The sequence below is a fragment of the Panicum virgatum genome, chromosome 4N (assembly GCF_016808335.1).
Source record: "Panicum virgatum strain AP13 chromosome 4N, P.virgatum_v5, whole genome shotgun sequence".
Classification (NCBI taxonomy): Eukaryota; Viridiplantae; Streptophyta; class Magnoliopsida; order Poales; family Poaceae; genus Panicum; species Panicum virgatum.
The window spans coordinates 45350187-45365381 of NC_053148.1; the positions used below are offsets into that span (position 1 = coordinate 45350187).

The 15195-nt window shown below is 44.2% G+C and overlaps 2 protein-coding genes across 8 annotated transcripts; both read right to left on the reverse strand.

Annotated features, from left to right (window-relative positions):
• Positions 1-2472: 2472 nt before the first annotated feature.
• LOC120671381 (BTB/POZ and MATH domain-containing protein 1-like) lies at positions 2473-3947 on the reverse strand. Its single transcript, XM_039951682.1, has 2 exons — positions 3073-3947; positions 2473-2960 (listed from the first exon to the last, which is right to left on the reverse strand). Exons 1-2 carry the CDS (start codon positions 3858-3860, stop codon positions 2648-2650), a joined length of 1101 nt encoding a protein of 366 aa, XP_039807616.1. The 5' UTR covers positions 3861-3947; the 3' UTR covers positions 2473-2647.
• A 631-nt stretch (positions 3948-4578) lies between these two features.
• LOC120671596 lies at positions 4579-13835 on the reverse strand. 7 transcript variants are annotated; one of them, XM_039951972.1, is made up of 18 exons: positions 12926-13822; positions 11157-11645; positions 10879-11007; positions 9949-10794; positions 8839-9807; positions 8636-8752; positions 8280-8462; positions 8122-8184; positions 7945-8016; positions 7609-7878; positions 7124-7243; positions 6544-6603; positions 6396-6436; positions 6153-6230; positions 5981-6065; positions 5641-5878; positions 5333-5558; positions 4579-5176 (listed from the first exon to the last, which is right to left on the reverse strand). In XM_039951972.1, exons 1-16 carry the CDS (start codon positions 13784-13786, stop codon positions 5750-5752), a joined length of 4512 nt encoding a protein of 1503 aa, XP_039807906.1. In that variant the 5' UTR covers positions 13787-13822; the 3' UTR covers positions 4579-5176; positions 5333-5558; positions 5641-5749. The 7 variants fall into 7 exon arrangements, with proteins under 7 accessions (XP_039807906.1, XP_039807905.1, XP_039807910.1 ...); XM_039951971.1 differs by having other exon boundaries at positions 4579-5143; positions 8839-10794; XM_039951976.1 differs by having other exon boundaries at positions 8839-10794; positions 12940-13077.
• Positions 13836-15195: the final 1360 nt, after the last annotated feature.

Genomic DNA, 15195 nt, shown 5'->3' on the forward strand with positions numbered 1-15195 from the left:
GACAGTAGGCTATAATGGGTCTACAAAATTAAATGTGACTCCAGAGAGAACATGGAAAGTCGGTAAGCACAACTTGTGGCCAAAAGATTTATGCAAAGAAAAGAATAAGTTATAATGAGACATTTTTATGGAGTCTCATGAAAGGATTCTTTTAGAATCATAAAATGACATTGGTCATACCTAACGAAGATTTGTACAAAAAAGTATATATACATGACATAACCAAATAGTTTTTGTCGTGGAAAGAAAGAACATAGGGATACTATCTGATGAAATCATATCACAGAATAGTGGTATCTAAAGTTTTATGAGAACAAAGAAAGTTTTGGGTTTTAAGTAAAGCTCAAGATGACAAATTGCAAATATACAAAGTTCAAAGTTGGGAAATTCCTTTTCCCACAAAGTTCAAAGAAGGTTATTATGACCTCTAGTTTTGATAAGAATAATCTTGGTGAAGAGTCATTCGCTCTATGAAAGAAAATTCATCGGGATAAAAGAAAAGGGGGTATCAGGACTATCGCAGAGAGCATACTTAGGAAAGAGTTCTAAAGATATATAGTATGCATGCGAGTAAGCCTACGCCTGTCCTATTGTCAAGGGTAATATTTTTAGAATTTTCAGGATTCCAGGAACCGTTATATGATCGATCAAAAGAAAAGGTTCCATGTGCTTCAGCTGTTGGAAGCAAAATTAGTGCTCAAAAGAATTTATCCTGACATAGCGCAAATATCCGGGACATTTTGGCAGAAGTCCAGTCCAGCAATAGATCACTGGAATGGAGTTATAGAATGTTTCGCAATTTTGCAAAATATTGTCAGCCTCATACTAAGTAAGAAAGGAACATGTACTCTCAAAAAGTTATGAGTAAAAAGAATTAAGTTTTGGCGAACTGTTTAGTGAAGCCCACAGTAGTAGCTAACACTCGCGCTTGGAGGTTTATTGTGAAAAAACTCCAAAAGCAAAATAGTTGTGATATCGTGGGTCGTGTACCCAAAGTTTAGCATGATATGAGGCTGCAGAATAGACAAAATGGTTGAGGAAACCTATACCCGGAATTGATAATGGTAGACAACAGCAATATACTATTCGAATGTTTTCACTCCTATGGCAACATGTCAAGTGTGCTGCCAAACACATTGACAATGAGTTATATGTTGCAAAGGAGAAAATCCAGAATCATATGAAATCATTGAGCACCAAAGTATCAAGCAAGTGCTTGCGGATCCGCTTACTAAAGGTCTACCGCCCAAGTCGACATGGGTTTTATGGGAGGCCTATGATTTCTGGATTACTAAAGGGTCCAAAGAAAGGTTAAAATCTATTGTCGGTCAAAACCCACCGAGTGGCAGGCAACACGAGGAGCCGGGAGGCTGTCGGGGCGCTGGCTGTCACCGGTCCCTCGGTCAACGGCCCAGATCCTGGCACACGCCGTCGCTTCCGGAGATGCAGGGCGTGCCAACTGATCTATACCCAATCAGGAGGGTGCGAACGTGTCTTTGACGATTTGCCTACAAACACAGACACGTGTAAACATTAGTCCGAGCCGTGGTCGGCTCCCCGGGACAACTCTTGCATCGGCTTTAAAGAGCCGATCGAATCCCGGTTTCAGATTGGATCTGCATATCCAGATGGTAATGGATAAAGCAAATAACTGCAAAAACTACTTCAATTAAATCTAGCTAATCTAATCCACGTCGGTAAAAGCTTCACTGCTAGATCGGAACATCCTACACGTAGTTAGGCCTAACGAGCGTAAAAGATAACCGAACCTTGACCAGAAAAGAGGCCTAAGAACAAACAAAAGCCGATTCCCGGATCAATCCCTATTAAGATCAAGGCAAAGCATCTAATACGTCGTCGAATCGTCCAACCCGTTTGCAAGTCCTAAACTAGCAGATATTACGCCAATTCTTAAGTATAAAAACTAACCATAACAGATTAGATCTACTAGATAAAAAAGGAGCAGAGTGCCATCTCTACGCGACTAATTCCATGCAACTAAATCTAAAGATACATGGCTCACATGGCCCAAACGCTCACGCAGGAGCCGATTCGTAAGCCTCCTTTAATTTCTTCATTAAGCCAAACTCACTCGCGGCCCATTAATTAACCTGTTAATTTATGGCGATAACAAAATCTTATTTCAATAAAAAAAGGTACATTATGGCTGTTAAGTCTGATGGTAACTAATAACCATCATAATGATCTGCAATGAGATGAGGCCAATAGCAAAGCAACTAAAGAGAAAGTAAAGAGTTAAGTTTAAATTGAGAAATTTTAAAGTACAAAGATGAGATCAAAGGGGAGAATGTTAGTATTGATCTCCACCGGGCCAGTCCAACGACCGGGCCAACCTTGACTCGCGTCCTGATCGGGGACGCCAGCCCAAGATAAGGCTGGTGGGCCCCCGTCGCGCAGCCCTATAAAGTGAAGGTGGGGATTAGAGGCTCAGGTCATAGGGTTCGCCGCCACTACAGTTCCCACTATCCAAACCCTAACCCGATCTAGAGAGGGGGGTTGTCAGCGACGGGAAGCACCACCGGCGCCGTGCTGTCGTCGCAACTGGCTCGCGGTCGACTACAACACCGCCAACACTGCACCACGCCGACACCGTCACCACATCATCTCTGCACTGCGCGTCGCTGCCCTAGCACCGACCCTCATCGAGGAACCAGCGGTGTCCGGCAACTCCTTCATCCAAAGAAAACACAGTAACCCCTCGATCTGCTCCTAATGATCCGATTTTAAGTCTAACACTCTCCACTAGATGCCTGTACCCGTCCGTCACCAAGACCGCATCGAAAGTTTCCGGCGACCTGGTGATGAAGTCGATGCACTTGGCCTTGAGCAACGAGCAGTTGTGCAGCTCCGCCAGAGCCAGCGTCGTCGCCGCCGTGTCGACGTCGATGCCGCCGGAGATCTTGCCCTCGCAGATGAGCTTCAGCCTGTCGAGCCCGTACCTGTCAAAATTTGCTCGGAGTTAGATTTCGTACGCGGTGTTGCAGTCTTGCAGACTTGCAGTCTAAAACGAAATTGGGGATAACCAGTCCTGGAAAGTAAAACCGCGCGTACCTGTCAGCTGCTGCGAGTAGGCGCTGAGCCATAGCCGCCACCGCAGGCTCCTCGTCAAGCTCCGGAACCATGTCGGTGTAGATGAAGTGGAGCATGGCCTTGAAGACGGCAGCCTCCATGTCCTGGATCCGAACAGACTGGGATCTCCTCTCGTTCATGTGACCGAAGAACTCGGCCATGAAGACAGGCGACCTTGCAGAAAGGATGTTCTTGTGGGCAGGAAAGCGCTCGCCGGAGTCAAGCACAAACGTGACGTCTGCTCCCCTCCGGCTCTGCAAGAGCTCCGCAAGGTGCCGGTGCAAATCGGAGGTTGGCAAGGGCGCCTCCGTAACAGTCGGGATGACTACAGTAGCCAGTTCCTTGAGCACGGTGAGGGTGCATTGCACGGTCAGAGAATCATTCACGAGATAACCCGATGACGGAACCTCATCTCTCCTCACCAGGAGAACTTCAGGTGAGGTTCGTCCTCCCCCGTTCCTGCCGAATGCGTAGCACACACTCTTCTCTTCAGAAGGATCACGATTCCGGCTTGGATCTACAAGCCGGCAGCTTAGGTTCGCCATCACCACGCCCGGTTCACTGACAAGGATGAGCTTTGCACTTACCCAGGTCAAGTAACATTTGTAGTCCGCAGGATAGAAATGGACCTCCCACTCGTGGCCGCCGACGTTCCATCTGGACTTGACGCATTCCGAACTGCGCATGGCCGCGGTCGCGGAATAGCCATCGATCTTGAGGAGCCGCACCGAGCGCAGAGCCTCGGTGAGGTTGGTGCGGTCATGTTCCATGGCGAAGCAGGCTGCAGGACTCAAGGGAGTGGTTTCGTTTCGTCTAGCCGCCTGGGCAAGGGTGGTGGAAGCGGCGGACTAGGTAGATGGCTTTGCTACTCCTGCTTTGGGTTTGGGTTTGAGTGGCATCGAGCTCTCCTCCTCGATCATCATTTATACAGTGCTCCACTTAACGCCGGCGACTGCTCGGGTGAAGAGACGAGAGGCACGCGGAGCATTCGACCTCGGAACTTGGAAACGAACGGGCCAATAGAGGTGATCAGTCAATGCGGCGGAGATGGAATACCATTCGTTAGCACTCGCCCGTTAACCGCAACAATTAGAGCAAGTATTATGATGAGCTGCAAACCAGCTGAATCCCTGTTGGTGGAGAGAGAAAAGAAGAGAGAGTAACAGGCGGGCGTTTCGTGAAACGCCGGCTTGAAGCGGGCGAACTGTGGGGTTCTATTCGCTGCATGCACGGCTGCGCTTCCGCTGGTTGGTTGCATGTGCTGCTACACAACGCTGGAGACTGCTGCCGTGCCACGCTGGCCTTTATTTCACCAGCAAGCGGGCGAAATTATTGCCGTTGCTCTTAATCAGCGGAGCTCAAGCGGCTGGGGTGCCATTCATTCATCACTCGCTTCAAAATCTTTCCCGTTGCCCTAAAAAAAACGTTCCCGTTTCAAATTTCAAAGGTGCACTAGTAGCGTTACAATCTAACAGCTGACCACGATTCTTTTTCTTGAAAAAGTTGACTGGATGTACCCTCGTTCTTGTAATTGTTCCACAACGTTCGCAACATTCGTTCAGTGTTTTTACAATGTGCGAACTGGATGCAACGCTACAGCCGTATCGCGTCCTACAATCTTTCGATTGCTACTAACCCTAGAAAAAACATTACAATGCAGCAAAACTGTGTTTTGCTTCAGTTACAAGCCAGGACAGCAATACAGGAGCAACTGCTCACATTTTGGGCCGTTGCAAAAGCATGAGATAGACTAGCTGCAACCAGCAATACATGACAATCGAAAGCACTGAGCTCGTCATCCCTCCGCCTACAAGCATCTCGTCCCCAGTCACCAATGCTCGGCACGGCAAATCTGGAGACGTGCCAGCACCTCCCTGATGCTGCTCCGTTTACTTCAGAGCGTTCATGTGGCCTTCACATGGTTGTAGAAGCGGTGCTCCAGCAATCTCCAGTGATATTCAGGTTTATATGTTCAGAAAGGTCTGCTCCGCTCCTTTTGTGTGTTGTCACCTTACAGGTCTGGCCAGCGGGGCATACTTTGAAGAGTTCATTTCTGCTACAAAATACTTTTGTCACCACCGAGGGCCTAGGGAGCAAATGAGGTTTCCCAATTTTAGTTTGTCACCCAAAGGCAAAATCCCTTATAGTGTACCTTGGCAACAGATACCAACATACCATTGGCGAGAGGTGAAATGATCTAACAATCATAGCATCAATGGATGAGCATGAGATATGCACTTACCCAGCGTTACATGAATGAGCTCTTCCAGAAAAGGTACAAGAGCAGCCATCCATGTATGCAGCACCACCGAGCTCTTGAGTACACAAATCCACCTCCATCAGAGGTCTGATCAGGGAGCAAGGCTTCTTGCATCGTTACATGAACACACCAGTGCTCACACACTTGGATATGACCATCTTGCAGATCTACTTCGTCATTTGGGGGTAGCAAACTCATCAGACCGAGGCTGTAGCATGTTTAATGTCAAAGTGCATCAGTCAATATGTGGTAATGATTAAGATTGAAATAGAGTGTCCATCTACACTCACCTTCTAAGCAGCTGCATAGCCATCACCACCATCAGTTTGTCTAAAGGCAGCACAGGTCATTCCAACCTGACACCAAATGTAGTGTGCGGAATCCTACCTCTTTTTATAGCTACAACTCATCAGAATCAATACTTGGGATTATTTTCTTTAGTATATTGAATGATGATGCAGGCATGCTACATTCTGAACTGAACTGCAGTAGCTCGTTCTCTAGGACAGCAAAAGCATCTGCAAAAGCCTGTCATATAAATGATAAAATGGTGTCAGTTCTCAACCTGCAGTTTCCTACCCATATATATGTTTATGTCTGAATATAAAATAAGGGAGAATTATAACTAACCTTAATACATTGGTGAATGCGGAAACAATTCCTGCCCACATTGTTAGCAGGGCAAAGTGGATCATCAATGTGAATTGGATCAATGCTGCAAAATGAAGTATATTTACAAACAGAAAACTAACATTGTAGATGACAGGAGCAGACGATGTAAAATAGTAACATTGAACTTAACCTGTGCCCTCTTTCTCGATTCAAATAAATTCCACTTCCTTGGATGGAAATACGCATATGGCGTGGATCAAATATGTTCCTGGCATTAAGAGTACGAATTATATGCAAAATACACAACAGTAGCTGTTCTGAAAGGGAAAACATACACAAGGCCCTATTAACATTCAGGGCTTCAGGCACATTGATGCAATTGTTGGGCCCCATATAATTGCTAAAAACAAAACGTTCAGGGGTATGTTCTTACCCAAAAAAGTACAAGAAATCCATCAAAAGGCTGCCCAGATTCTGCCAAATTATACACATAATGGAAATGATTACAAGGATATAAATACTAGACCCCAGATAGAGCAGCAACTCAAAAACACCTAGGGTGCTCAAGATTCGCAACTTACTTGGTTGATAGGCCGACCAAGATGATGCTCATGCTGGAGAAAACGAACAATTAATAGCACCTGCAAATAATATTTAAAATTGAAGCGTTATTACGAATGAGTTAAGAGGAAAAACAGATCAGGTAAAATGCCATAGATCAACAGAGTATGCTAACATGGAAATTAATACAGGCTAGTAAATTTGAACTGAACTATCCAAAGATCAAATGATATAAGCAAATAAAAATTTGCTGGACTGTGATCTGCTTGTGTTCCACTGTTAAAAACAATACAAATATTCATATCTGTACAACTGGAACATCATCTCTAGAAAAGGGTTAATCCAGAGTTTCGGACAAATTAACCCAACCATCGATAAACTCATGGTAAAAAAAAAGAAACACGATTAATCTACTAAACATAAAGGTATTTAGTCGTTAACTTGTAATTTTGATTTTTATAGCACCTTGAAAGACTACATAGGTCTGCATAAGTATAAAGCCTCATTCATGTATACAAAAAAAAGCTGTGTAGCGCAATACTGTAATAGCCATAAATTTCCAATGAAGCAAATACAGAGCTATTTGGAAAAGCTACATACCAAACAGTAAGAGCTTAGACCACCTGAATAAGGGTGGTCTAAACTCCGGTCAGCCAAAAACTTCTTGAGAATCAATGCAAGAGGTACAACTGCAGGAAATTGCTGTGTCAACTGGCGTACCTGTAGAATAAATAAATGAATAAGAAGGTAAGCAAATAGGCAGGAGAATCCTGCTTACTGCTTCGTAATTCCATCTTGCAAACATGTAAAAAGTTCCACAACTACTAAGCAGCTGGCTGGCTGCTCATTCATACTGCTAAAAACGTAAAACCTAACTGTTGTAAAGCAAAAATAACTCCAAAAGTAACATGATTCTAATAATGTTTGCTACAAGTTAAATTTCTCTTAGAATACAAGACAGCTACCAGACTCTAATCAAACAGGTCCAAACAAAATATTTGAACGAAACTTAAAGTTAGAACTAACAATAATAGAGAGGAACTCATATTTTCTTTGAATATTCAGACAATAGTATTCTGATTTACCAACTCAGTAGTCTGCAGTCCTGTGTGGGATGGCGATTTGAAACTTATATCAAGACGAATTGACTGCACAATATCACCATCATCCTTATTCAATTTTGAGGACACTAGCATGTTGCTGCCTTCTGAACTAGAGGTATCAGACCGAGGAGGACTCCCTTGTTCTCCAAGCACATTAACTGAATATTCTTGTGAGCTATCCAGTACTGAAGAATACTCATTGAACATATTTGTGTCACAAGGTACATCTGCTACGAGCATGATCACAGGTATCTGCAAATAATGTAAGCATGAGGAAAGTAAAGTAGATAATGAAACTAGCAAAAGAAAGCCACTTACAGCTGTGTTTTCGACTGTTTTAAGGGAATCACTCCTAACCCAGTCTTGGTTTGTAAGACACCTTGCTGCATGCTGAAAGGAAAAGGATGGTTCATGTGAAAAGAAAAGGAAATTTCTCTGTCCTCTTAGCATGCAAGCATGTCTGTTGTGTGTTCATATGTAAGCCAAATAAAGTACCTGTAGACATGTTTCCTTGATGCCATTCCGGCCTTCCAAAATTCCAGCTTCTTTAATAGGTTCCTGAACGCAACAATAACTTTATTATCCACAATAATATGGAGAACAGATGCACTTGAACTAACTTGTTATACACTGTTAACAGTCATGCATCTCACCAGGTTTCGGACAGGGGGAAGAGAAACTACAAGATCAACGTCACTAGTTGGAAGAGCCAAACCAGTGGCATTTGAGCCAAATAGATTTGTACGGGAGCGAGGCCACAGAACCTGCAAGCACCGTGTGACCCTTTTGACAGCCCAGTTTATATAGGGCCTCCTCACCAGATTACCAGCAGCAACCTTGCAGGTTTTACAAATGGAATCAATACATGCTTAGAAAAGGGGAGCTTTTACTGACACAAATATAGGCATGAGTCATGACATACAATTCATTAGGCATCAGAGTAAGATAAAGATCCAATACCACACAAAGATGAATATTGATGCCAGAGGCACAAGAAAAAGGGATATACCTGCTTACAGAATTGATCTATTTCTTCATGTAGAGCATTGTGCATCAAAGAGAGGGATGCCTTGTGAGATGAGCCGTTTAGCATATCTGGTGGCTGTACAGGCAATGCCACATCTGGCTGCAAAATTTTATTTTAGAAATAAAGTAAAGACGAATAAATGATCATTCTCGCTACTGAGGGAAGATTGAAATTTACATCCTTACATGTTGATCACGAGATAGCTGTGAAATCTTAACAAGGTGGTCCTGCAAAACAGTATCCTCAATTGATTGCACCAATGTACCAGAAGAAGTTCCCTTGTTTCCCCATGAAGGCCATACAACTTCAGGACCATCCAAGCAAAACTGAGCCCTATGAAATATTTTGTCTTCAGAAAATAAACCTCTCATCCCCCAATGACGAGGACTTGAGCTGCCAGATCTAACAATCGGGAATCCTCTTTTTCTTGACTCCCCAGCAGGTGAAGGAGGTGGTGGCCGAGGCACGCGAGGAACACTAAGTACTACTGGTGATGGAGGTCTTCTTGGAAGAGGTATGTCCCTCCTTGTTGATGGTACACATGGGCTCCTGTGATCATGACCTGCCTTAATGTCAGATCTTGATGACCTTCGTGATATAGGAACAACTATTGGCCGCAGCATAGAATATGGCAATGTATCTCCCTTAACTATTTCACTGCCACAAGACACACTCTTTGCAACTGAAGTTGATTTATCTTCAGGACTCTCTTGCATAGAAGATGGAGAGATCAGAGCTTCATTATTGATGTCATTCCCTGTTATTGAGGGAGCAGCAGGATCAAAAGATTCATTTTGAGAACAGGACGGAGTGGAGGGTGGTGATGATACACCATTTGCGTATGTAGATGGAATCCCATTAGCCACATCATCAACGACTCGTATAACATCAGCCTCATGCCAAGCCCAAGCGCTATCATCTGAACTAAGAGATGGTGGCCTGGAAAAGCCCGTTCCTGCATGTTCTGCAGGACTCCAATACATCACACCTCCACCAAAGTATTGGTTTATATCTCTTCCGGAATGTGCACGGCTATCTGATTCTTCTTCAGAAAACCAGTAGCTTTCATTATCATCCCCAACGTCACTGTCACTGCAAATACCCCCTCTTTGCATTAGTTGAGCAGGGAACCCTGACCAAGCAGAAGATTGCATTTGTGGGGTATACAATGGATCATAACTTACAGCCGCATTTTTACCATAACCTCTAAAAACAGGAGGCCAATCAAAACTTAGTGGCACCGCTAGAGAAGGTAACATTTGATTGCATCCAGCATCGATTGGCGGATTCCTCACCTGATGGTTAGCAGAAAGAAAGGGTTGGTTGAATTGAGTTGGCCATTTGTAACCATCAAGATGCAACCTGTCTGCTGCAGCTGGACGCTGTTGCATTTCAGGAGATACAAAATGAGGTGGTGTTACACTGGGCCATTCATACGATGTTCCTCCCAGTAGGTTCCTGTTGTATACATAATATTCACCGCCACTATTTTTCATTACCGCACCATTGTCACTTATAGTACTTTGAAGCATGTTGGCAGGAATAACAGAAGGTAAAAGCTTGTCCTTTGTTGCTACAGATTTATGTTCTACATGTTTCTCCTCACAGCCAGTTTTTTCCCAAGCAGATCTTACCAAGGAGACAACAGAGCTTCCGTGCAGATTATTGGAAGAGACGTTAATTCCTGAAGGTAAACATGACGATTTCTGAGCCATTGATTCACTTCGACTGATATACGATGAGGCCTGTTCATCCATATTGAAGTCATCATATTCATTGGCACTTTGAAAATGTTCTATAGTAACTGATGAGCTAACTTTAGGAGGGTTTTCAAGTTTCATGGCCTTTCTGCTGGCTATTACATTTGTTCCATTAGATAAAATGGAAGCATCAGAACAGCTAACTGCTTCAGAGGTCTCACTCTTGGAAGGATGGACATAAGATGGGTGATGAGGTGAGACATTGACTTCTTCACCAGGTTTATGTGTGGCATCTGTGCCAATATGGGGAACTACTGTTTTCAATTTCGTAGATCTTGGGCTCTCAGGTCTCATCAGATTTGATAGTTTTGTTTTCCCTTTACGCTTGTTCTTCTTTCTGTTACAATGATTCTTGCAGTCATCCAACCCAGCAGTTTGCTCCTAAAATACAGAGGATGTCCCTCATAAGTCATGAATTAATTAACAAGCAAACAAAAAAAGATTGTGTGAAATAAAGCTTACAACCTTCATTGTGGGTATAATTTCCTTGCAAGGAGTTTCTTCAGATCCATCAGCAGTGCCTCCAGCAGATGCAGGGCACTGGCTGGGTAAAGGCCTACAATTGCGACTTTCTGAACTACTGCACCCGTTATCCTGGAAAAAGGTCTTTATGTCAAATAGTAACAACTTCATATACTCAGTGAAGCATATATCCTATGCCTATCGCAATACTATAGCAATCAGATTCGGTCAAAAACATAACTATAGCAAAGCAGACTCGCAGAGCATCAAAACAACTATACCTTGGATGGTTTAGCAGCTGCAGTTAGCTTTTTTGAGCTGTTAGACTTCTTCTTTCCTTTCCGAGAACCACCACTGATCTTCTCAACATCTTTCTTTTTTGGATCTCCATCCCCAATAAGTTCAAGATTTATGATTTCTGTTGACACCACCATAAGGAGCCCTCGTAATTTCATAAGTATATCACCAGCAGCAGTAGGAGCCAAAGATAATGAAGTGAAAAAGATTGCATCACCACCACAGCAAGTAATGTTGTTCTTCAAACACACTATCTCCTCAACTAGTTTCAGTCTTTTCAACTCTTTAGCAAATATAGGCTTCTTGCTACAAGACATAATGTTTGCAATGTCAATGGAACAATCCCGATTCTTTCTGAAGAAAGACTGTCGTGTGCATTCACAAGATTTATCTGCCACAAATGATCCTGATTCACCTAAGCAGAAGGAGAAATTGTCCCAAGCAATATCTGATCCTTCAACCATCTCATTAGCCTGCAAACTTGAACTATTACCATATTAGATGTGCTCGAGGCATAGCAACATGCTCAGGACGATTGCACACCAAGTTTAGTAGTGATTCTCCTCCCAATCACAGTATTAAAGCAACCCTGTATGTGGTGACAAAGATCTGTCCTTTTGTTACTCCTTATCAACATGGTTGGGCTAACATAAAACACATCAAGATTCAACAAAGACATAACTCACTTCGAGGAATTTGAGGGCATTCACACTAAATAGAGGATAATTTCCAGTACCACACAAAAAAAATCATACTAAAATTGGACAACTTGTGCTAAACATGTTGTAGTGACTGTTACATAAAAGCACTCCCAAAAATACTAGTGAAACATGCACAGTGCCACAAAATTGAATTTATTGGACCACATGCCAGAGAGAAGAACACTTTCCAATGTGGTCTTCAGTTTTTTTTAAAACTTCTTAGAAAAAGCATGATAGTGCTGGTTCCACTATATAACAGATGTCCTGGATTCATTAATCGTTTAGGACTGTGCTGAGAATTCAGTTAGATAAAGCATGCATATTTCAGAAAGCAACATAACTTTGCCAAATAGATGGATCATGTTAGTGTGGCTATTTCAGCAAAAGAGGGCTTTTTGCTCAGCACAAACATAACAGAATAACTAACTCCTGTTTGCAATTTCTAAAACAAGACGATTAAATGTATATATGTGAAATCTATTTTTCATCATATTTATGAGCCAGGTACTGTCATACTATTCACATATTTTTTGCTGCCACTTCCTTTCAAAGGACCTATTACATGATTAAGCATGCTGGCTTGTTTTCCCTCAACTGATTTTAGAAACGAGATGGCTAGAAATTAGTGTATGCCATGTTATTTCTGTCACCATTTCCATTCTTCCATCACCATCCACGGCCTTTCCACTTTACGTTTCTTACAATAACAAGTCAACAATAGATACCCAAAATGCATCAGTATGGAATCTACCACCCGTAATAAACTTAAATCGCATTTATTTACCTCAAGCACATCATAACTAAATAACCTTTTATTAGACAACACTGTTCGACAATAGATTCATGTAATAACCAAGATATTTTATCTCAAACCATGATTTCACTTGAATTAAAATCATACCCAAAAAAATTCTAAGGAAATTGCAGAAATGTTTGTAAAATCTGGAGTTCACTAATGCGAACAAGGCATGCAACTAAGAAATCCAACCCCGTGGTATTTGAAATCCATGACTGTAAATTACTTCAAAAATGCAGAGTAGAAAGCACATTACCAGGGCCACTGCACCTTTTCCAAAGAATGCCCCCATGATCCTTGCTCTCATCCGAGGCTCCAGCCTCATCCACCAATCGACATATCCCTTCTCCCTCCAGAACGCGTTTGCAGCGAGCCCAGCCTTCTCCTTCACACCCTTCCCAACTCTCGCCGCCTTCCTGCCTCCAACTCCACCTCCCCCTGCCGCCGCCCAAGACATCCGCAGCGCGATCTCCAACCTGTTGGCCACAAACTCCTCGGTCACGTAGTACCCCTTCGCATTCAGCCAGGGCAGCTCCGGGAAATCCTGGCACGCGAGCGCGGTCAGGTCCACCTCCCCTTCCCCGGAGCATAGGAACCTCCCGCCGGAGATCTCGTCCATGGCTGCGACAAAGCCGTCGAGGTCGGCGAGGAATGCCTCGGCGACGGTGATCGCGTCGGGGCACCGCGAAGTCGCGGGGGAGGAGGGGAAGATTAGGAGGTTGGCGAAGAGGAGCGCGTGCGCCCGGGAGCCTGCGGCGGCGCGGGCGAGGAGGCCGCGCGAGAGCCGCGAGAGGACGGTGGGCTCCTCGGCCCCGCGCGCGGAGGAGGACGGGGACGAGTGGAGGACGAAGAAGGAGGAGTGTCCCCGAAGGCGGAGGCGGCGGAGCATGGAGAGCAGCGCTGCGGCCGCGGCGGGGCCGAGGAGGGAGGTGGCGGCCGCGGCGCGCGCGGCGGGGGAGAGGGACGCGAGCCACCGGAGGATCGCGGCGCGCGGCGACGAGGAGGTGGAGGAGGAGGCGGGGCTAGGGTTCGCGGCGGCGTGGTATAGGGAGAGGTGCGCGGTGAGGGCGTCCATGAGCTCCCGCGTGGTGCGCGGCGAGGCGGAGGCGGACGCCATGGTGGAGCGGCCTGGTTGGTCGGGAATGGGGAGGAGTGGCCGCTGTGGTGGGGCCTGGAGCCTTGTTCCGGACTTCCGGTCTGGTCTTGGAACGAGGAGGGGATATTTGTACCGGAGTCAGGGTTAACGTATCCGACCGGTGACCGGTAACCGCCGGCCTCCGGTTCCGGTATACCGGTCCGGTTTGACCGGTTACTGGTCGGAACCGGTGGAATTCAAATTTGAATTCAAACTTTCCCGTTCAACCGGTTCCTACCGGTATACCGGTCGGTTAGACCGGTATACCGGCCGGTTTGGCCGGTATACCGGTCGGTTTGGATGATAACCGGCCGGTTTGACTGGTAACCGGTCAAATTCAAATTTTTTCTTTTTTTGTTTAAATTCAAATGCCCACAAAGTATACTAAATAAATGTTTGTACAACATATTTTAGCCTAAATGAACCCTCCAACTCTTTTTTATACTACTTTTACATTGTATTTGTATACTTTCGTATGCACATTTTTTTTATTTAACTTATAAATTCCGCAAACCATACTAAATAAACGAATTTTTGAGAAAATTTGACACCATTAGATTCTTTGCACCTTGAAATATTTTTAGGAATTTTTTGGGAATTTTTTATTTTTTTGAATTTAAATTTAAATTTTGAATTTGGACCGGTTTCATACCGGACCGAACCGGAACCGGTCCGGACCGGTTTGACCGGTAACCGGTCAAACCGGACCGGTTACCGACGGTTCGGTTAACCCTGACCGGAGTACGTATTATTGCTCCGATATACATATAGGTCCCTCATTTTTGTACTTCTGGGTCTGGCGCACCTGTGCTTTTTACAATTTTTTGTACTAAAGACACTAAGGAGGCTGTGTTTAGTTCATGAAATTTTTTGGGTTCGGGTACCGTAGCACATTTGTTGTTATTAGGTAATTAATGTCCAATTATGGACTAATTAGGCTTAAAAAATTTATCTGTCATTTCCAATTGAACTGTGTAGTTATTTATTTTTTTCAACTGTATTTAATGCTCCATGCATATGTCCGAAGATTTGATGTGACGGGTACTGTAGGAAAAAATTTTGGGAACTAAACAGGGCCTGACAGGTGTGGCCGGACTGTCATCTTTTTGAATTGTGATGCGTTGGAGACCGTTTTAGTTTTACTTGTGTGCTTTATTCCCCTTTCTTGGCTTTTTTTGTCCAGAATGAGCTATTGGTGAGGTCAGTTTCATAACATGATCTAAGCATGTTGTTGGAAAGCATCATTCCATAGAAACTTGTGAAGAAAGCAGCCTCAATTTTGGGTTCAGCCGGTGAGGCTTTAGGAGTTAGGATGACCGAAACCAGATGCAAATTTAGCAATGCAATCATTGTAAGCGCAGTTGCAAGTCTGCTAGGTAGAATTGTTGTTA